This window comes from Psammomys obesus, unplaced genomic scaffold (genome assembly GCF_907164565.1).
Source record: "Psammomys obesus unplaced genomic scaffold, mPsaObe1.curated_primary_1811, whole genome shotgun sequence".
In the NCBI taxonomy this organism is placed as follows: domain Eukaryota; kingdom Metazoa; phylum Chordata; class Mammalia; order Rodentia; family Muridae; genus Psammomys; species Psammomys obesus.
This window is the reverse complement of record NW_026591598.1, coordinates 5183272-5205491: the sequence shown is the minus strand read 5'-3', so window position 1 is coordinate 5205491 and position 22220 is coordinate 5183272. Positions and strand designations below refer to the sequence as shown.

General features: G+C 45.3%; 2 protein-coding genes across 11 annotated transcripts in view; both read left to right on the top strand.

Moving 5' to 3' along the window:
- Positions 1–16452, top strand: part of Thrap3 (thyroid hormone receptor associated protein 3) — a 35357-nt gene extending 18905 nt beyond the window's left edge. For 2 of the 3 annotated variants that reach the window (XM_055611301.1, XM_055611302.1), the window contains exons 3-11: positions 487–1389; positions 3074–3772; positions 5123–5295; positions 6115–6226; positions 7301–7385; positions 8952–9139; positions 12478–12673; positions 13069–13212; positions 14865–16452. In XM_055611301.1, the coding sequence (XP_055467276.1) occupies positions 487–1389; positions 3074–3772; positions 5123–5295; positions 6115–6226; positions 7301–7385; positions 8952–9139; positions 12478–12673; positions 13069–13212; positions 14865–15086 (2722 nt within the window). In that variant the 3' untranslated portion in view covers positions 15087–16452. The remainder of the gene's footprint in view (positions 1–486; positions 1390–3073; positions 3773–5122; positions 5296–6114; positions 6227–7300; positions 7386–8951; positions 9140–12477; positions 12674–13068; positions 13213–14864) is intronic. The other variant, XM_055611303.1, reaches the window with a different exon arrangement.
- A 668-nt stretch (positions 16453–17120) lies between these two features.
- Positions 17121–22220, top strand: part of Sh3d21 (SH3 domain containing 21) — a 14677-nt gene continuing 9577 nt past the window's right edge. For 2 of the 8 annotated variants that reach the window (XM_055611308.1, XM_055611307.1), the window contains exons 1-10: positions 17121–17407; positions 17499–17656; positions 17753–17813; positions 18045–18163; positions 18337–18427; positions 18576–18631; positions 18719–18764; positions 18893–18993; positions 19096–19182; positions 20068–20110. In XM_055611308.1, coding sequence (XP_055467283.1) covers positions 17404–17407; positions 17499–17656; positions 17753–17813; positions 18045–18163; positions 18337–18427; positions 18576–18631; positions 18719–18764; positions 18893–18993; positions 19096–19182; positions 20068–20110 — 766 coding nt within the window. In that variant the 5' untranslated portion in view covers positions 17121–17403. Of the gene's footprint in view, positions 17657–17727; positions 17814–17983; positions 18164–18336; positions 18428–18575; positions 18632–18718; positions 18765–18892; positions 18994–19095; positions 19183–20067; positions 20111–22220 lie in introns of those variants that run through there. The other 6 variants (XM_055611306.1, XM_055611305.1, XM_055611311.1 and 3 more) reach the window with 5 other exon arrangements.

Genomic DNA, 22220 nt, shown 5'->3' with positions numbered 1-22220 from the left:
AATGTCACCTTGAGGTAATGAAGTTTAGCCACAGAAATTTGACCTAAGTCTCTAGCATAAAACTAGTGTTTTGTGTTTTTCTGATCTAGTTTTGACATATTCTTTTTAATAGCTGTATTCTTTGATAGTAAGCTGTTGCAATTGTGCCTTTGCAACCTGGAGTCTTTATTTAAGACATTGTCCTCTACCAAGAAGGGGACTAGGATGGAAGTGTTGGAACCAAAGTGTTAGAGTACACAGATCTTTGTAACTTCAGCCACATGCTAAGTATCCTGGGTTTGTGTGTCTTTATTTAGTTGGCAAAACTGAGGGTGAAAATTGATGTTTAAGTTTATACCCGTGCTTTCAAAACAAAATTAGAAATAAATAATACAGAACAGTAAGGATTGCAGTGCTAACCTTTGTTGGCAGTTGCTTTATAAATAAAAATGCCGTGTGAAAAATGCTGTATAAAAAAACGGTTTTCCCCATTCCCTTCCTCTGCAGTTCTAGGTCTCGTTCCAGATCATATTCTCCAGCTCATAACAGAGAAAGAAATCACCCCAGAGTGTATCAGAATCGAGATTTCCGAGGTCACAACAGAGGCTACAGGAGGCCCTATTATTTCCGTGGGCGAAACCGAGGCTTTTATCCGTGGGGCCAGTATAACCGAGGTGGCTATGGAAACTACCGTTCCAATTGGCAGAACTACCGGCAAGCATACAGCCCTCGTCGGGGCCGTTCTAGATCCCGGTCCCCAAAGAGAAGGTCCCCTTCACCACGGTCCAGGAGCCATTCTAGGAACTCTGATAAATCATCCTCTGACAGGTCAAGACGTTCCTCATCCTCCCGTTCATCCTCCAACCACAGCAGAGTTGAGTCATCTAAGCGCAAGTCTACAAAAGAGAAAAAGTCCTCTTCCAAGGATAGCCGACCATCTCAGGCAGCTGGTGATAACCAGGGAGATGAGGCTAAGGAGCAAACCTTCTCTGGAGGTGCCTCTCAAGATATGAAAGGGTCTGAGAGCTCAAAGCCATGGCCAGATGCCACCACCTATGGCACTGGTTCTGCATCACGAGCCTCAGTTTCTGATCTGAGTCCCCGGGAGAGAAGCCCAGCCCTCAAAAGCCCCCTCCAGTCTGTGGTGGTTAGGCGAAGGTCACCACGCCCTAGCCCTGTGCCAAAACCTAGTCCTCCACTTTCTAATGCATCCCAGATGGGCTCATCTATGTCAGGTGGTGCTGGATATCAGTCTGGAACACACCAAAGTCAGTTCGACCATGGCTCTGGGTCTTTGAGTCCATCCAAAAAGAGCCCTGTGGGTAAGAGTCCACCAGCCGCTGGCTCTGCGTATGGTTCATCTCAGAAAGAGGAGAGCGCTGCTTCAGGAGGAGCAGCGTACACAAAAAGGCAAGTATTTAATTTTCCTATCCCCAAGGTTATCACTGGCCAGTGGCTTAGTTGTAATGCCTGAGTTACTGCTCTGGTTAATGATGGTAATTAATAAGGGAATCCTTGTTTCCTTGACTTTTCATTAGCTGATATTAATGGCATCACTCAAGGAAATCTTTAGCTTTCTTGAGTATTTATTGTTGTGTAAGTTTCTTTAGACTAGTCTGCAGTAATGTTTTCACATTTAAAAGCTTGCTTTGTATTCTACCAATCTAAGTCAGAAAACAGAGATTTATGGGTCAGCTAATTTATGGGTCAGTTGATTTTTACCAACATGACTGGCTGTTGGAGCTGTAGACCTATAGGATCTAACATCTGCCATTCAGTCCACCATGGTGAAAAGCCACACTTTTAGGAGAATGGCAAAATAGGAAAGTTCAAAGCTAAATCTAGGAAAGCCATTTTTTAAAAAACACAAGGGCTGGGCGGTGGTGGCGCCAGCACTTGGGAGACAAAGACAGGTAGACCTCTGTGTGTTTGAAGCCAGCCTACTCTACAGAACGAGTTCTAGGACAGCCAAAACTACACAGAGAAACCCTGTCTCAAAAACCAAAAAAAGGGAAGAAAAAAAAAACAAACCCCCAAAAAATCAACCAAACAAACAAACAAAAAAACACAAGGTGGGTGTATGCCCTTGTATAAACTTCCAAGCTTCATGTTAGGACAGGGTAAGGCAGTGCTTTGGTCCTGCTGCCCTGGGAGAGGCCATGGTAAGTGATAAGAATGGTTCCTGTGTGAATTGAATTGAATGGACTGTTTTTTAGTCAAGAGATACTCAAGAGGTCCTCCTTCCATTCTTTACTCTTCCTAGTACGTTCTCTGATACCTGCTGCCCCTTGGTTCTTTGCCGTGTTCATCAGTGTGGCTAATTCAGCTTAAGCATTACCCATTAATTGCCCATAATTAGCTTATGTTCAAAGTCTACTTTGCAGCAGTTAGAGAATTTGCTTTGCAGAGTAAGTTTTTTTCCTTGTCAAGACTAAATGTAGATTTGAATCTGGTCCCTGCTTTTCCATTAGGAGAACAATGATTTTGCTACTTTTGTACTCTCCTATTAACAAGTATTTTGTTTTTATGTGTTCACAGTATATTTCATTATGTAGATCTTCTAGGTGACTTGAAGCAAATTTGAAGTCTCTTTTTGAGACTTGTATTTCCAAATGTGAGTTGTATAAAATCAAAACAGTCCAAGGTTGAACATTCTGTTAACTTTGCTGAAAGCAGATTTTAAATGAATGAGTGAAAGTTGGGGTAAGACTTTAGTAGTTTTCCCCTTAGACCACATTACAGGTAAGTAAAAAAAAAAATTTCAGTATCCTAAATAACTTGGATTTCTAGTTGTTTTTTTTTTTTTTTTGTTTGTTTGTTTGTTTGTTTTTTTTTTGGTTGTTTTTATAAGGCACAGAGTCCCACTGACTCTTAATATGGAGTTCATAAATCCATGAAGGATTTTTTTTTCCAGAAGTCGTTAGAAAAGAACCAGGTTGGATAGTCCTGATAATACTGGAATATATAGATTCCAGTTTGCTCAGATTTATAGATTTGTTTGCTCAGAGACTTGAAACCAGAGGGAACAGGTGCATGTTCTAGATCAGGATGCTCAGGAGGCCTCTTGTGTGTCTCCTTTGTGTTTTTATATTAGGTATCTGGAAGAGCAGAAGACAGAGAATGGGAAAGATAAGGAGCAGAAACAAACAAATACCGATAAAGAGAAGTTGAAAGAGAAGGGGGGCTTCTCTGATGCTGATGTAAAAATGAAATCTGATCCATTTGCTTCCAAGACGGACACTGAGAAGCCCTTCCGAGGCAGCCAGTCACCCAAAAGGTATAAGCTCCGTGATGACTTTGAGAAAAAGATGGCTGACTTCCACAAGGAGGAGATGGATGAGCAAGATAAGGACAAAAGTAAGGGAAGGAAGGAACCTGAGTTTGATGATGAGCCCAAATTTATGTCTAAAGTCATAGCCGGTACAAGCAAAAACCAGGAGGAAGAGAAGTCAGGCAAGTGGGAGAGCCTGGTGCATACAGGGAAAGAAAAGCAAAGGAAAGCAGAGGAATTGGAGGAGGAGCCCTTCACAGAGAGATCCAGAAAGGAGGAGCGTGGAGGGGCCAAGAGGAGTGAAAGCGGGCACAGGGGCTTTGTGCCAGAGAAGAATTTCCGGGTGACTGCATACAAGGCGGTCCAGGAGAAAAGTTCATCACCTCCCCCAAGGAAGACCTCTGAGAGCCGTGACAAGCTGGGAAACAAAGGAGACTTTTCCTCAGGGAAGTCTTCCTTTTCCATTACTCGGGAGGCCCAGGTCAATGTCCGGATGGACTCCTTCGATGAGGACCTTGCACGGTGAGGAGAGCTCCTTGTTGACCCCTGGGGCTCTAATGGCTGGATTGTTTTCTTATCCTTCTTCCCATGGATGGAAATGTTCCCTTGCTGCCACCTCTTAGTGCCAATACCTTATGTCTGTTTGTAGAGAGAGTGATTAGAGCTTACAGAGTGATTATGGCCATAGGCATTGTTGGAATAAAGAATATCTTCAGCCTATCACCACTGGCTGTCTTGGGTCTTTTTCGCATCTAAGACAACTCCTACCCACATTGTTTCTTTTACCTGTGAAGACACTTGAGAATCATGTCTCCATTTTACTTGGGTCAACAGAATCTGATATTTTTCTCACCATTAAATAACAGGAAATTAAAAATTGATGATCTCAGCCTCTTCCCTTTTTCCCCTAACCCTAGGAAAACCTGGTAGAGCCCAGACTGTCTGCTTTTTGGCTTACTATAATCTACCCAGTCATTTGGACTCTGCCTGAGTAATGTTTTAGCCACACCCTCCACTCTTGCCACTTCTGCTTAAGAAAGGGGGAGGGGACACACATGCTATAGCATGCATGTGAAGGTCAGAGGACATCTTTTAGGAGTGAGTTTTCTCTTTTTGCCATGTGGGTCCTGCGAATCAAGATCTGGCTTGGTGGCACTCTTCTGTACGCACTGAGCCATCTCACTAGCCCCACTATTTGCTTTTTTATGTTGCCTCATTGAATGACCTTCCTAGCCAAACCGGTTGATCTTTTACAATATCTCTGTGTTGTATGTGTTAAAACAAGCAGCATTAGGAAATACATTCACTAAGGTTTAACACTTCTCTACATGAAGATTCTCAATGATAAAAGGAAAGAGAATTTTGGACCTGCCTTTCCTTAGTTGTAGTACTTAGTTGTAAGATTCCTTGAAACTTTGAGAACAAAAGGGGAGCATGTGGGTAGATTTAAAACTCCTTGGAACTCTCTCAGAGAGGAAGGAGGGGCAGGCAACATCCACTAAGCCTGGTGATCTGGAAGGAAAGAACATGTTGCCTTCTGACTTTTACTTGTGTGTACCACTCATGTTCATCCTCCCCTCCCTGGCATAAAATAGTAAAAGGAAACTATGGCTCAGTTTTAGAGGGCTGTGATACTTAGTATGCACAAGGCCCTGGCTTTGATGCGCAGCATTCTCTACCCTCACCCCAAGCCTGTGAGGGCTGGCCAGCTGGTGAAGTCCTAGTACTCAGGAGGCTGAAGCAGGAAGATCACAAGTTCACAGCCAGCCTTAAGTTACATGGGAAAACTGTCTTGAAAATTAGTATGTTTTTATGGTTAAAGAACTTTCTGTATCTCTTGTTACACTGAATCTCCATGTATTTGTTTTTCAGACCCAGTGGCTTATTGGCTCAGGAACGAAAGCTTTGTCGGGATCTAGTCCATAGCAACAAAAAGGAGCAGGAATTTCGTTCCATTTTCCAGCACATCCAGTCAGCTCAGTCTCAGCGCAGCCCCTCAGAGCTGTTTGCCCAGCACATAGTGACAATTGTCCATCATGTTAAAGGTGAGCCCATTTCTGCACATTAGTCTTTTTAAGACAGGATGACTAGGGAGCCTCTATGGCCTTTAAAGCTCTCCTTAGGGAGAAGTTCCCATGTTTTAATAGAGGTGAATGTTTTGAAATGCTAGCAATCTATAATCATATAACAAAATCCTCAACATCAAGTATGAGGAGTGACATTTTAAAGATAAATTTTTATATTTATTTATGTGTATGTGTCTGGGATGGGAGGTTCCCATTGAGGCCAGAAGAAGGTGTCAGATCCCCTTGGAGCTAAAGTTACATTCGGTTATGAGCTCTCCGACAAGGGTACTAGAAAGCCAAGTTTTATCCTGGGAGAATAGCAACCTTTCTTAACCTCTGAGCCATCTCTCCAGCCTCTGGGAAGCGACTTTTCCATTACCACTTTTTTTTCTATCAGTCTCTTGTAGACTTTGTGATATGAATTTCTTTCCTAAGTTGTTCTGTTGTCCCCTGGGCAAGTTAAGGTAGGCAGGTTGAGAAATGGCCAAGAGCAGTGATTCAGAAAGCAGAACTGGGGACTGGTTGTCTAGAGTTAAAGATAAGTAGTAATGGGTCCTGTGCTCAAAGGGAGGTGAGCACTAGGTCCTTTGTCCTTGTATCATGTCCCTAAAATGAGGGAGCTAACTAGAAACCCAGCATTGGGTTGTTTCTGAACCAGCCACTTTCTCTTCCTTTTTTTCAATGTATTATATGGATTTGAAAACTTAATTGTATCTCTGTGGCTTCAGATTCTTGGGGGGGTTGACCATAGTATCTGCCCTTGATAGCCTATTAATGTATTTCTTTGACTCTTAACAGAGCATCACTTTGGATCCTCTGGAATGACATTGCATGAACGCTTTACTAAATACCTAAAGAGAGGAAATGAACAAGAAGCAGCTAAAAATAAGAAAAGCCCAGAGATACACAGGTGGGGTCCTCAGAGCCTTACCCCGGGGGTTGTGATAAAACACTTGTCAATTGATATTAAAATCACCTTGCTGAGTGCTCCTGCTAATGTACTTTTAATCCAAAAATTAGGGTAACATTCTCTAGGGCTCTTGGATATATGGGAATGAAAAGGATGATTTTAAGGCTATAGTCTGTCACATTGGACCCAAAGAACTTGAGGTTCTGAAAATAAGAATAAATACTGACTTCTTTAAGCAACCTTATATATTTAATATATTTTGTTTAGGAGAATTTGCTGTGGAAGAGGGTTGAGGGAGAAGCCTAAAATTGACTTATCTCAAGGGGTTTAAATAAGATCCATCAAGTTTAAAGAATAACCTTTGTAATTAAGGGAATCTGTTAGGTACATGGAGATTTTTGTCTGGAATTTAAGTTGATCAAATCTTTAATTCCTTAGTAGTCTATCAGCTTAGTACCAGGGGAGACCAAGTTTGTAAAAGATTGTTAGATTTAGCATCTGGTAGGGTCTGTATTGTCTAGGGCAGATGTTTCTCATCTAGAACCAGTGTTACAGAGAAATAATGGGCCCATGTGCTCATAGATTCTAAGCTTGAATTTTCCTTGCCTATCCTATAGCAATGGTGGGAAGGAACAGGCAGAGCACAGTGGTCCATATTTGTAATCTAAGCACTGGAAGGCAGAGGCAGGCAAATCTCTGAGTTTGAGGCCAGCCTGGCCTAAATAGCAAGTTCTAGGACAGCTAGCACTAGATAGAGAGGTTCTGTCTAGAAAACAAGTGGAGTGCTGTGTTCTGAGGTTCAGTGGTAGTGTTTGCCTGGTATGTGCAAAGTTCTGAGTTCAGTCCCAAATAAAGTAAAGGAACTTTGGCTGGCAAGATGGCTCAGTGGATAAAGTTACATGTTGCTAAGCTTAGTGACCTGAGTTCAGTCCCTGGGTCCCATATTGTGGAAGGAGCAAACTGACTACAAGATAAGCTATGAAAAGTAATTGTATCTATGACTCCATTATCCACCCTAGGATCTAAAATGTTGTTCTGTAGAAGAGTATACAATTTCTGTGTTTTTAATTTTAGGAGGATAGACATTTCCCCCAGTACATTCAGAAAACATGGTTTGACTCATGAGGAATTGAAAAGTCCCCGGGAAGCTGGCTACAAGGTGAACTGTTGCTTTGATCAGTAATTCCAACAAAATGAGTGCGTTGGGCATGAACTTGACAGAAATGTGTTTGTTTAAATTACTCTCTACTTAAGTTTGTGTTTTTCTTTTAAGGATGGGCATAATTCTAAAAATGAACTACAAAGGGTTAATTTTTATTAAAATATATCAACAACCTTTGTGAAGTGGTTAGAATATGGTAAATGACCCCAGAGTCTGTTGAGGTGAGCTTGAGAAAAAAAAAGAGAGGCGTTTTGGAACAAGTGCCCATGATGAGAGAAGAAACTTTTTGTGATATTTTTCTGCTTGTAAGTATTATCAAATCAACTGTCTACATGCACTATTTCCAACCATGATTTCAGAAAGACATGCATGTCAGAGCAGAGTGAAATATTCATATCTTAACTCAGTAGACTGTGTTCAACAGCTGGTGCGCTTTTTTGTTTTTTTCCTAACATTGTACCATATCATCTGTCGATTACTGTTACTTTAAAATGGCCTGGCTACATTTGCAATGATGTGCACATAAAACACTGTTGCTAAGAGGTTAAAAATCATAAGCAGTCTTTTACTGTGAAATAGTAGATGAAGTTTTTAAGATTTTAATATTTATTGACCGTCATTCATATATATAGTTGAAATTTGAAATGAAAGATGGCTATTCTATGCTGCTGAAATCATTTTTAAAAACAGACTTTTAAATTTCTCCAAACAAATTTGTCTTTTTAGTTGAAAGTGTTGAGAGACTCTGTGCACTCTCATCTTCTACCCTTTTCCCCGTCTCCACCTGCCCTCAGCCTGGCCCTAGTGAAGCAGCAGAAGTCTATGCTCCATGCCTCCAACATTCAGCTCCTTAGTGATGCTGTCCAGTGGCCCAAGGAGTGGTGGCTGCATTTGTCCTTTGTTGTTGTCATTTATTTGTTTGTTTATTGGCTATTGGAAACTATGAAGGTCTTAGACCCTCTCTTCAAAAACAAATTGATAAAATAATAAACCTCTTTCTATCATTCTTGCTGTTAATTGCAATGAAATATTACTGCATCTGAAAGTTTATGGTTCATGTATGTAAGATGTTAATACAGAGTGGATGGCTTGTTTCTATTAGATAAGTCACAATGCATGATGCCTCTGAAGCCATCTTAGGCATTTGTCCTCATGAGTTTCCCCAGGTGTTATTGAAGGCCATTGCAGAGGTGATCTGGCCAGTGCTGATTTTTTTTTGTGTTTTTGTATTCTTATTAAGGTTGTTCCACACAGTGGGTGGCTGCTTTAGGTAGGGAGAAGTAAGCATTTCCTACAAACCTAATACAAACACCTTCCAGAGTTGACTTTGGCCATCTCAGTGTATACACCTAGCCAGGTATTTACGGGGTCACCTGAAACAAAGATTCACTTACAGTGTTTTCAAGAGACATCACCCTGGATTTTTTTTTTTTTTTTTTTAAACTGCCTGGGGTGAGGCTCTTAAGAGTCCCAGTGCCTCCATTAGTAGAAACCACATTTGAGAGTGAGTGAGTTAGAAGTTCTGGATCCCCAAAACCTTAATTTTGACATCTCTTTGGGCAGGCTGAGGGAAAATACAAAGATGATCCTGTTGATCTTCGCCTTGATATTGAACGTCGTAAAAAACATAAGGAGAGAGATCTTAAGCGAGGTAAATCAAGAGAGTCCGTGGATTCCCGAGACTCTAGCCACTCAAGAGAAAGATCGACTGAGAAAACAGAGAAAACCCACAAAGGATCAAAGAAGCAGAAGTATGTGCTGCCCTGCCTGTCACTCTAGATTCTGGAATAGAGTCTGTCACCCACACCAGACTGCCTTTTGGTGGTGGTGGTTTGGTTTTGCCTTTCTTACCACTTAGTCTGAACACAAAACCCTGGCTGGCCCAAAGCTTACTGTGTAGATCAGGCTGCTCAAACCCTGCTCCTCTGCCACTGAGATTACATGAGAACACACAACACATACCACGTTAGGCTCTTGTGGTACACCAGGCCTCATCCAGAGAACTCCAGGGTTAGGAATTAAAGCAGAGCTGCAGCTTTATATATACCATGTAATAGTCAAAGAGGATCCCTAGCTTGAAAATAGAATTTGTATATCTAAGTAATACTGTGTTTGTGCAAAGAAGGCTTTGTGCAAGAAATTAATGCCTACAAGGATAGTGTGAGGATTCATGGGGAAGGTTGTTTGACAAGTGTTTTGGACATGCTCTTTCTCATTGAACATTTCCCCAATGTGTTTATAGTTTGGAAACTCAATACTGAATGAAAATACTGCTTAAAGAACCAGGTAGGGGGCTGGAGAGTGGCTCAGCAGTTAAGAGCATTGGCTGTTCTTCCAGGGGACCTAGTTTAGTTCTCAGCAGTCTCTTGGTGGCCACGCGTAGCTGTCTGTAACTCCTGTTCCAGGGGATCTGACACCCTCACACAGACATAAATAGCCAGGTGGAACTAGATAGGACAGGATTATTGGTGTTAAATTGGTTTATTGATTTTTCAAAGTTTCATAGACCATTCAAAAGAGGTGTTCCAAATGCTTCTTAAACAAAACAGGCATTGTTGAATTACGTAGGACAACATAGCGAGCCAATGCCATGAAGTTTCTATTTGCTTTTTTTTTTTTTTTTTTTTTTTTTTTTTTGGTGCTAGAGAGTGAACCTGGGCCTTGTACCTGGGCCTTGTACATAACTAGGCAAGTGCATTCCAGCTGAGCCACATCCAGCATCCGTGTCTTGTTGAAGGTTCTACGATTTCTGTCACCTGTCTTAAGTGGAGCAGAGTTGCAGTCTTTACCTTCTTAAAAAGCAACACCTCTGCTGTTCTGAACTTGAACTGGCAGACTTTTGTCTTTGGTAGGCCAGTCTGGCTTCACTCACTGTATAGCAGCTAAGGATGGCCTTGAATTCCTGATCCTCTTTTACCTCCCAAGGTTGAGTTTGTAAGTGTGCACTACATTACCAATGGTAGAAAGGGGGTGAATGCCCACAATCACATCAGATTTTAGTGTAGAAAAATAATTCTGATAATTCTTTCTGAAACATGCCTACGCTAGGGCAATGCCAGCCCTACCAAAGGTAATAGGAGACTACTAAATCACTCTTAAGGTATCAAGGACAAAGCTCCCGGGAGTAGAGACCTCAAGGTATTCCTCAGTTCTTCATTTATGTATTTATTATTTTTATTTTATATATCTTTGTGTTTTGTCTGTGTGTGTTTGTGTTAGGGTGTCATATCACCTGAAACTGGAGTTACTGATGTGAGGTGCCATGTAGGTGCTGGGAGTTTGACCCCAGTCCTCTGGAGGAGCAGCTAGTGCTCTTAACCACTGAACCATCTCTCTAGTTCCCAGTTTGTCATTTATAAAAAGCACTTTGGGGCTGGAGAATTGGCTCAGCTATTAAAAGCAATAGTTTGATTCCCAACACGTGCTTGGCAGCCCAAGTCAGGTCTAACCCCAGTCTGGGGGAATCTGATGCCCTCTTCTGGCCTCCTTGGGCGCACTGCTTGAGTGAATGAGTCAAGGGAAAATGATTTGATTACATGACTATTCTCATTACTGTGTCTTTGTACGATTCATAAAAACCTTTTGTTTGTTTTATTTTGCTTTTTGTTTTGCTTTTGTTTTGCTTTGCTTTTTTGAGTCAGTTTCTCTATGTACCCCTGACCTGGAACTCCCTTTGTTGACCAGGCTGGCCTCAAGTTCAGAGAGATCTGCTTGCCTCTGCCTCCTGAGTGCTTCTGGGATTAAAGGAGTGCACCACCACTGCCTGGTTCAAATTGGGACCTTTTGAGAGTCTGACTTCTGAAAACTTTTTGCAATAGCACTAATTTGTAGAGTGGATGGAATTTCACATTCTGGTTATGATAACAATGACAGTGTGGGGGCTGAAGAGATGGCTCAGGTTAGGAGCACTGGCTGCTCTTCCTAGAAGACCCGGGCTCAATTTGGCAGCTCACAACTATCTGTAATTCTTGTTCCAGAGGATCTGACACCCTCACATAGAAATACATGCAGTCAAACACCAATGTGCATAAAATAAAAATAATTTAAAAAAAGAATGACAATGTGGGTTTCTCCTTTTCATAAGTAGATACTGAAAAAAGTGGGGGCTGGAGGGAAGTAGGGGGGCCAGAGTGCTTTCCCCCCCCCTTTTTTTTTATGAGTGTTTTTCTCAAATGTCTGTGTACCATGTGTCTACCTGGTGCCCAAGGAGGCCAAAAGGGCATCGGCTTTGCAGGACTGGAGTTGCTGGTGTTTTCGAGCTGTGGTGTGGGTGCTGGGAATTGAAACAAGTGCTCTTGATAGCTGAGCCAACTCTTCTCCAGCCTCAAAGTGCTGTTTATAAGTGAAGAACTGGGAAATACTGTTGATGTCTCTTTTCCTGGGAGCTTGGTCCTTCTTACACCCTATAGAGTCATTTAGCAGCCTCCTGTCACCTTTGGCAGGGCTGGCACCAACTTGCAGTGTATAGACAATGAGTCATCAAATTAATGTTTTTAGTCTGTAATTTCCCCAGATGGAGGGAAAGGATGAGAAATGATTCCAGGAAGAGTTGCTCCAGATTCTAGGCTTAATAGGACAGCCTGCTTGAGCTCAGTAGGAGGTGGTTGTATAGTTAGTGCTAATTATGAGTTGGGCTTGAGCCCAGACTCTGCTCAGCTTTGTCACCTGTTAAGCTGAGTGAGGTGGAAGTTGTCTAGGGTCATTTTGTTGAATACTGTGTTATCAGTAAGGTGTTTGGACACTTTATTTCATCCTACCCACTCCCTGCGCCCACCCACAACCCAGCATGGTTTTGAGTACTAGGAGTGACAGAGCACTGACAGAGGGGCTTTGCTGCGGCACCAGAGCCAGCCAGGGTGACTTACAGGCCTACTTGTATTTTCTGTTGTTTCCTAGGCTGATACTGGAAGACATGATTGTTTTGTGTCCTTTGTATGTGATACATACTTGCTACAGGCTTAGAAACAGATATGTCCTAGGTCTGCTGGGTGGGTTGGGGTGAACAAAGCTGATGGCGACCTGGTTGCTTGGAAGTTTATCTGTGAGACTGCCAAAATGAGTATTGATTTCCTCCTCCTTATCCATGTAGGAAGCATCGCAGAGCAAGAGACCGGTCTCGGTCCTCTTCTTCCTCTTCCCAGTCGTCTCACTCCTACAAAGCAGAGGAGTACCCCGAGGAAGCAGAGGAGCGGGAGGAGAGCACCACAGGCTTTGACAAATCCAGACTGGGAACCAAAGACTTCGTGGGTCCAAATGAGAGAGGCGGCAGAGCGCGGGGAACCTTTGTAAGGGCTTCCCTTCTTTGCCTAAGCTTGTGGCTTCTTATCCTGGTTAAATCCTAGTAGGATATCCGTTCTTTTGCCTCTAAGCACGCCAGTTTTGTAGGTTCTTTGGTTCCTTAAGCTTCTACATTCTCTTGCTTCTCTGTTTCTAATCGCCTCCAAAGCCTTTTATAGCTTCCCATCCCAGAACTTCCCCCATTATCTCGGATCTTGAGGAAAGGTCTCCTATTTATACCTCCTGGACCGTCTGCTTGGTATGGTTGGGGGCAGGGAGAATGGGTGTGAACTACTGGAGACTGGAGGACAGCTAGCTGTCCATTCCCTCTCAGGAGAATGTTTTAACAGAACACAGGGAATTTTCTTCTGAAATGGACCTTTTGCTTCATTTATTTCCACAGCAGTTTCGAGCAAGAGGGAGAGGTTGGGGCAGAGGAAATTATTCTGGTAACAATAACAACAACAGCAACAATGATTTTCAAAAGAGAAACCGGGAAGAGGAGTGGGATCCAGAGTACACACCCAAAAGCAAGAAGTATTACTTGGTATGTGTCTGGGACTAATGAAGAAGGGCCAGCCGGATAGCCTTGTATCTAAATTGGTTCATCTGACCATGTGATTAAATTTGTATACAGGCTTAAGACTGTTGGTGTGTTAGTATAGTGCTAGCTAGATGGCTCTTTGGAGAGAGAAGTCAATTTTGTCTCCAGTATAGTTTATTTTCTGAGATGTTTATAGAGTCTAGAACAAGCAAGAAATGTTACTATTGTCTGTGAACTTTGACTTTTCACTCACCCCCAGCCTCTGTCACTCTCTACTACCAGATTGATAAAGACAGTTGTAGACTTTTTTGAGGAAAGAAAAAGAACTGTTTCCATAATGGAATGCCACTGAGGTTTTTCTCTTACCTAAGTTGTGTATCATTTCCGTGCTCCTCTGGGCTGTTCCCTAGTCAATAACTCTTGGCCTTGTGATTCAGCAGGTCTATATCCAAGCTAGTGTGACACTTGAAGCTTGTACACATTTGCTGGGAGCCAATTTGAAGTTTCTAGGGGCCCTGAAATAGGTGTGGGGTTGCTGTGAAAGAAAGGGCCCTATAAAAGCCCATTCTTGGTTCTGATGCCACCTGAGTGAGCACTGCCAATCTGATCTGGTTGTTGTGGCACATTGCAGCCTTGGACAGAAGCAGCTGGCAGTCAGCCAGGCTGACCTTCAGGAACCTAAGAGTGGCTTCTGTGTGCGGATGGCATAAACTGTGGAGTGATGAGAATGTAATCATTAGTTTGAAATTGTTATTGTGGGTTTTCATACTAACTAATGCAGTTTTTGAACTCATTCACTTCTTATCTCTCCTATGGAGAACAGGGATTGTTCAGGATGTAGGCTTCTTTTCTTCCTGTCACACTCTGCCGCCTTAATACAGCTGAAGAAGGGTTCACTGTAAGAGGGCAACCTAGGGTGGGCAATTTGGAAAGGGCTGGAGCCCCCGGTGTGTCTTCTGTGTACTATTCCTTATCTAGTGATCTAGTTCTATTTCACATATTAGTATGATTAGCTTTCTAGAATCTTCTTCCTTTAAGAAATGGTGTTTTAAGCTGGGCTCAGTGCTCATGTCTGTAATCCCAGCACTTGGGGAGGCAGAGGCAGGCAGATCTCTGAATTCCAGCCAGCCTGATCTGTAAAGCCAGTCCAGGACAGCCAAGGCTACAAAGAGAAACCCTACCTTGAAAAATAAATAGGTTAAGAGCACCGGTTGCTCTTCCAGATGACCAGAGTTCAATTCCCAGCAACCACGTGGTGGCTCATAACCATCTATAGTGAAATCTGGTCCCCCTTTCTGGTGAGCAGGTGTACATGCAGAGCACTCATACATACAGAAATAAAAGTAATTTAAAAATAAATAAGTAGATAAATAAATGGAAATAGTGTTCTAAATGATGGTTTCATTAACATGATGGTGACAGAGTATACAGAAGTGTTAGGTGAGATGATACCTCTTGGTCACACTATCAATTTTGTGATGTCCACACTTGAGAGTTCCTTGGGTACTACCCAGTGATGCTTTTGGATCTGAACCTGTGGCAGTTTTGGAGTGTGAGAAGGGCAGAAAAGGAAGCTGAGGCACAGGCTCTCTGGCCTTTGTGGGTGGGTACAGAGGAGAAAGTGCTAAACTGATGCCAGTGTTCTCTCCTTGCAGCATGATGACCGGGAAGGTGAGGGCAGTGACAAGTGGATGAGTCGTGGCCGTGGCCGAGGAGCCTTCCCTCGGGGTCGAGGCCGGTTCATGTTCCGGAAATCCAGTACCAGCCCCAAATGGGCCCATGACAAGTTCAGTGGAGAGGAAGGAGAGATTGAAGATGATGAGAGTGGGACAGACAACAGAGAAGAGAAGGACAGTTTACAGCCCACGGCTGAGTAGGGGCCAGTCTTGATGGAGCCCTTGCCCAGGGGAGAAAGGCGCTGGGAGAGGCTGGTGGAGCTAAAGAAGGAGCCTGGAGAAGATCCTGAAAACCCTGCCCTACAACCCCACCTCACAACCCACCAGCCACACAGAATCCTACAGCAGCAGAGTACATCCCTGGGGCTGTCCCACTGGACAGAACTCTGACCACAGAACCTAGGATCAGGCCCACGAACATACTGGGCTCCGGCTGTTTCTCATTGTTGATGTGTGGGGTGGGGGCAGGGTAGGGAGAATGATGCTGATGCTTGGATTTTTTTTGTTCTGTTTTTTGTGTTTGTGTCCCCCCCCCCTCCCCCCATTAGGAACCAAGTTTCCTTCATTCCTTTCATTTGGAGCTAAGAGGATGAACTTGGTTTTCAGTCTCTTCCCATCCCGATTTTAAAGGCCCTTTTTTTTTTTTTTTTTTTTCTTCTTTTTCCTTTCTTTTTAAGAGTTATGTAGTAATATTAGCAGAAAGATTTAATTTGGGCAACTTTGATTCTTAAGAGAAAAAAAAAAAAAGCATGTGAATAAACATTGAAGTGTTCACCTCAGTTTGGGACCAAACTGCTTGGATCTTTGTAAAAACCGGTTTTGTATGTTAGGAGGAGTTTAAGGCCTTTCTGACCATCTTGTGTTCCCCTCCCTACACCACCATGTATCACGCGGAGTCGCTCCCAGCCTTCCCCATGCACCCTGCTCTTGTCTGATTTCTCCTGGGCTGGGCTTCCCGTTCTCCACCAGCAGCTCCAGTATCCCAAACTTTGTAGTCCTGCTGGTCCCCAGCAAAAGGAGTGGAAACTGGAGGGCAGTTTCTGGTCTGTTTTCTAAGAAACTTCTGAATTCTATTATCTTTACAAATATAAGATGAGAAAATAATTTTTTCAATATTTTTTATTAATCTTTTTATAAAACGAGAAGAAACTCCTATGATCGATTAAGGATGGTGGTTATGGCTGGGTGGTTTGTGGGGTTGTGTGTTTTTTATTTTTATTTTTTTTCCTTTTTTTTCTCTTTTTAACCTTAAGTTTTGAGTTGAAACCTTTTCAGGTGTTGGGGGTGGGGGCATCCTCATAAAGGGTCCTTGTGCTTGCTTTCCGGGGAGGCGGTCCCGAGCAGGAGAACACTGCATCTGTGCGTATGTTCAGTGCGGACTGCACCCTCTTCTTCCGCCAGCCTTGGCTCTTGGGTTGTTGTGCTTACTTCCCCTTACTTTGCAAATTTCTGTAGTTAATTTGGTTTTACTTGAAGGATTCATGTTTAGGGGAGAAAAGAAAAACAACCTTAAATTTTTGTTTCAACTCCTCCTGCAAATAAAAATAAATGAAGTGGCAGATGTAAATGGACTGTGTTCCTTGTCCTAATGCCTGCGTGAGTGACCCTGGGTTGGTACGTACTTCCCACGGAAGTTTCGGGAAACCTACACGGCTGTGCTGGTATCCATACACTTCCTTCTCTGGGAAGAAGTGCCTTTTGTTCTCAGTGGAGGCGCTGCATACTGTGCTTTTGACACCTCCAAGAACCAAACTAAACTACAGTGTGGTACCACGAAAGGACTTTGGCTTCCTTCATGGTGGGGCAAGGGTCAAGGCTGCAGTCAATGGGCTCGGCTTTGTTTTGTTCACCCAGCAGAAAGATTACTGACAAGGTGAGTCTAGCCCAGCTGGCAGCCCTGTGGCGGCTGGACCCTAACCTTCAGACTGCCAGCCCTCGGCTTGACTAGATTTATTAAGAGTTGGTTCTTCCTGCCTTTCCCCAAAGAGAATCTTCAATAATTACCAGAAACCCAATCAGGTCCCCAAATGAGTCAAAGCTCCACCAGCGAGATTTTGAAATTCGGAAAATGCCAGTGGTAGCTTTTCAGACACACGAGCCACCACTTTCTCCATCTAGGGCCACTTTCTCAGGAACAGCCCCACCCTGGTATGTACCTTGCTCCACCTTCCCCTGCAGCTAAGAACTTGCAAACCAGAAGAGGGCGGGCCAGGAAATCTATAAGAGACATGAAGTTTGGCCTGGGTTGGGAACTTAGCTAGAGTAGAACTGAGCAGTTGTGGAAGATCTCTTGGGGAAGCTGTTACCTCAGCCTTAAGCTGAGACCCTGGACAATTACTTCTGGAACCGGGGCCCAACCGGCTGGGCCAGGCCGCCCACTCTTAGCACCTGGATCCTGACCTATGACTCGAGTCCCCGCCTCCTCCAGTTTATAGCCCTACAGCCCGGCCCGCCCACCGCATAGCCAATACTTCACCACTAGCCTGACGGCTAGGCTGTGCAAGGCGCCCCAGGAGTCATGGGTATGTGCGCGGGGTTCGGGGTGGCTCTTCTGCACCCCACTCTCCGAAGGGCAGAGTCCAGGGACGTTCTTAGCCCGCTCTCCGCCCGCAGAGGTCCTGGTCCTGGCCAGATACCATGCGCAGACGGAGGACGAGCTGAGTCTGGCGCCCGGGGATGTGGTCCGGCAGGTACGCGCGGGGCCGGCTCGAGGCTGGCTGCATGGGGAGCTGCGGGGCCGCCTTGGGCTCTTCCCCAAACGCGTAGTGCAGGTAAGGCCCGTGCGGGTGAGGCAGCACGGGGGACGGAGCCGGCCCCGACCCAGCCTCAGGCCTCGTGCTGAGCGCCGCTCCTTGTGATTTTCCCAGGAGATTCCGGAAGCCCTGCGGGGCGTCACCGAGCCTAGGCCGCGCTTTGCGCGCCGCCGCGGTGAGTCGGGCGATGAGCCGGCGGGTGGGGGCTCGCCACCCGCACGTAGAGCGTGACGGCTGTGGGTGGGGCCCCGAGGCTACTTTGCAGCCCTCTGATTGGCTTCAAGTACAATGCTCTGCTGGAGGGCGGGGCCTGAGGCTACTAAAGGGGGTGCTCGGGGTCCCCTTCTTCCCCAGCGCTGCTGACAGGGCTCCATGCTCTAGCCGCTCCCTTGCTTGTCTGGCCTAGGTCACCCCGTCAACTCTCGGGGACCCCAAAGATGGTGCAAAGTGAACTTCAACTACAGTCCAGAGCAGGCAGACGAGCTGAGGCTTCAAACTGGGGAGATTGTGGAAGTGATAAAGGAGGTGAGGGGGTGCGAGGGAACTTGGGAAGATGTTGGAGCTCTTTACACAGGAGAGAGTGCAGTGAGGATGGGGCGATGGGAAGGGAGGCAGCAGAGGAGGATGCAGTCCTTGGGCAGAACCGAGGGTGGACACTTGAGTTACTCTTGGGCTCCCGCATCCTTCCCCCTCCCCAGATTGAGGACGGCTGGTGGCTGGGGAAGAAGAACGGGCAGTTGGGAGCCTTCCCATCCAACTTTGTGGAATTGCTGGACAGTGGGTCCCCAAGTGAGACCGTGACCCTGTGATCCCCTGGGACCAGACTCTGCAGTCTTCAGTGATCTTCCCAGTGATCCTCCTGACCCTTTCACCCCTTTGGCCCTCTCCCACCACCTAGCTGAACTAGCACCTCCCTAACCTCATTGTCCCCCTCCAGGCCTTGGAAATACAGACATGCCTTCAGTCAGCCCTAAATCACAGAGGCCTCCTAAGGTAAACTGGGGCAAGGTGGGCGCAGCAGGTGAGTTTTCAAAATGGCTGGAGGCTGGTCTTATTCTCTCCCTGCTCTGCCCTTCATAGCTGAGCAGCTTGACCTATGACAGCCCTCCAGACTACCTGCAGACAGGTGAGCATCTAGCCATACTATCAGGCCACCCCCTGCCTTGTGGCTTGTGGGAGGGGAGCCAGCTAGGTTGTTGGGGGAGTCGCTGGCTGACGGGGGCGGGGCTACCCAGGAGAATGACCTTCTCTTAGTCTCCTGCCCTGAGACCTGCAGGGTTCTGTTTGACTACCAGCCTGAGGCCCCGGATGAGTTGACGCTGCAGAAGGGGGACCTGGTGAAAGTTCTGAGAAAGGTGTGAGAGGATTAGGTGGGGGACAGAAGGGTAAGGAGTGGGACCTGAGCAAGAAGAATTTCAGCGATGCTCACCTCCCCAACTGGCTTATTTACCCATCAGACAACAGACGATAAGGGCTGGTGGGAAGGAGAGTGCCAAGGCAGAAGAGGAGTGTTCCCAGACAACTTTGTGCTCCCTCCACCCCCAGTGAGTATCAAACCAGGTACTGGGAGGAGAGAGAAAAGGCTTTTTTTTTTTTTTTTTTTTAATCAGGGAAACTGGGTATGGGGGTACAGCCCTTTAGTCCCAGCATAGATGAGCAGGTCCCTGAGTTTGAGGCCTGCCTGGTCTACAGAGCAAAGTTTAGGACAGCCAGGGCTACACAGAGAAATCTGAAAAAATAGGAAAAAAAACAACAACAACAAAAAAAGACACACACACACACACAAAAAAAAAAAAAAACGGATCATGGATTTGCTGCATCACTAGATAAAGGGACACAGAACTCTCTGAAAACATCTAGGGATAAACTGAAAAGATATGGGTCAGGGTAAAGTGCTTGTTCAGACAAGACCCCAGAGTCCATAAACATGGCAAGTGGATATGGCAATGTTGTTTCCGGCCTCAGAATGGCAGAGAGGAGGCCAAACAAACCATATCAGTGAGCTCTGCGTTCCACTGGGAGGCTCTACCTTAAAAAGGTTAGGTAGAAAGCAGGGCATAGTGGCACACACCTTTAATCCCAGCACTTGGGGCAGGGGCAGAGGCAGGTGAGTCTCTTGAGTTTGAGGTCCGTGTGGTCTACAGAGTGGGTTCCAGAGCTACACTGTGTAGCCAGAGCTACACAGAGAAACAAACAAAATAGGTAAAAGGAGGGAATCAAGAAAGATTCCCTGTATCAACCTCCTCCTTACACACAAGTGCATGCATTTTACACATACACAAAAGCAAAGAACAACAAGGGTTATGGAACTTCTTGGATCAAGCTTGGGATGGTCACTCCAAAATGAGGCTGGACCTAGAAGTGTGTTGGGACTTGTCCTCAGAGTCTAATTTTTTTTTTTTTTTTTTTTTTTTTTTTTTTTTGTCTAGATCAGGAAGCTGGTCCCACGGAGAATTATACCTCGGGAGTCAGGTGGGTGCCTGGGGAGCTTGGGTTTGAGGGCTGTTCTACAGGAGATCCTGCAGATTCTGGTTGTCCACAGACACTTGTAGTTCCCCACACTTCAGTACGCTATAGGATGACAGCTCCTCCTCTAGAGAAGGGGAAGAGTCAAGGCCCTTGCAAGAACTACACGAATTCTGTGTGGTTCTTGGGATTGTGACTATCACATAACCCTGGGTGGTGTGTCTGGTGGTGGTGGTGCCAATCAAACCCGAGTTGTACACAGACTAGGTGAGTGCTCTACCACCGAGCAATATCGCAGCTCTACATCTATACTTCAGAGTCCATAGAGAAAAACTAGGGGGTGGAGAGATGGCTTGGCAAGTAAGCCGCTTGCTGCTGTTAGATTATTTAAAGGCAGCTGTAGAGAGACTCGGTCTGACCTTAGGCAGGACCATGTTTATCCACAACAAGGGGCCGTCTTTGTCACCTCAGGTGCAGGTGGCCAGACTACCCATAGAAGAGGGGATATGGCCCCTTGTACGGACAGAAAACAACTTCTGTAGTCCTCAGGGGAACTGTCATTCCTAACTCTTGAGAGGATATAAAAAGAGTTGGCTGGGCGGTGGTGACGCACACCTTTTGATCCCGGCGCTTGGGAGGCAGAGGCAGGTGAATCTCTGAGTTTGAGGCCTGCAGAATGTGTTCCAGGACGGACAGGGCTACACTGAGAAACACTGCCTAGGAAGACAATGACAATAACAACAGAAATGCAAAGCAAGGGGTCCTGTAGCTGCTTTCTGTGGAGGGGAGGAGGGTCTTTGTCGAGGGGGTGATTCCGAGTCTATTGAAGAGGGAGTCCTGTGGTCCGTAGCAGCAAGGGAGTCTTAACTTGGTCATCTGCTCTGATGGAGCAGACAATTGCCATCCCGTATTTCTGAAAAGACTTGGAAAATAATTACTAGGGAGCTGTGAGCAGATACTTTGGTTATAGGAGATTTTCTGGGGAAGCTGAGGAGGGGAAGGAGCCAAGTTAGGAGAGTCCGAGTGAGTCTCTGAGGGAAAGTGGGCAAAGAGTTAATTGAGAGTGACGGTGACTGGTCCCCTTGCCAGGACCGCTGCCCAAGATGAGCTTGCAGGAGTAAGCAGTGGGGAGCCTCGGAGCATCAAGGAAAGGAACAGGAGAAGAATGTCCAGAACTGTATCAGCCTGGGGTGGAAGGGATGAAGGTCCCTTTTAGCTAGAATTTAGACAGTGTCTAAAAGGCCTTTTTGTAGATGTACTGGGAACCAATGGTGCTGTCACAGAGGAGAGCTCTTCGGAGAACTCACGTTGGAACGTTTTGTTTGGGTGTAGGCTGAAGTTTTTTAAAGACAGGGTAGAACAAAAATATGAGAATAATGAGGAAAGAGTGAGCAGGTGGAGAGGCAAATGGGGAGGGATCCAGAAGCCCATGATAGGAGGAGGCTTGTGGTTGAATTTTCTTTCTGCTCCATCTCAAACCAGTTAAAATTTGGTGGTGTGGAAGCAGCGTTGTTCTTGGAGGAGGGCACGGATGCCAACCTGTAGCAGCCAGGAAGCTGGAGCTGATCTGACTGTTCCCTAAGGTTCTTTGGAGAACTGTTGCTCTGTTAACTTTTGTTGGCAAGGCTTCAGTCCAGCCGTTGTAGTTCTTGACCCCCAAACAATGTCCAGAGTGGCGAGAAGTAGGATGAGTTGGATGGCCCATGGCCCAGCAGTCCCCTTTTAGAGGACTGCGTGTAGGAGTTTGGGAGCCGCTCTCGGTAACTTCTTCAAAGCTGACAGAAGGGCGACTAGGAGAGCAGCAGTTAGAATGCATCAGAAGAGGGTTCCATCCAAGGGGTCACGATACAACTTAATAGCTGGCAAAGATCCAGAGCACAGTCAGGAGTTAGTAACTATACAGCTTTGTGGGTAACACTAAGAGACAAAGTTACATGAGGAAAACTTTTTTATAAGGTTATTTACTTTTACTTTCTATGTATAAATGTTTTACCTGCGTGTATGTCTCTGTACTGCATGTGTACCTGGTCCCTGTGATGGCCAGCAGAGGGCATTGCATGATCCAGTGGAACTGGAGCTACGATGGTCTAAGCTACCATGTGGGAGCTGGGAACCA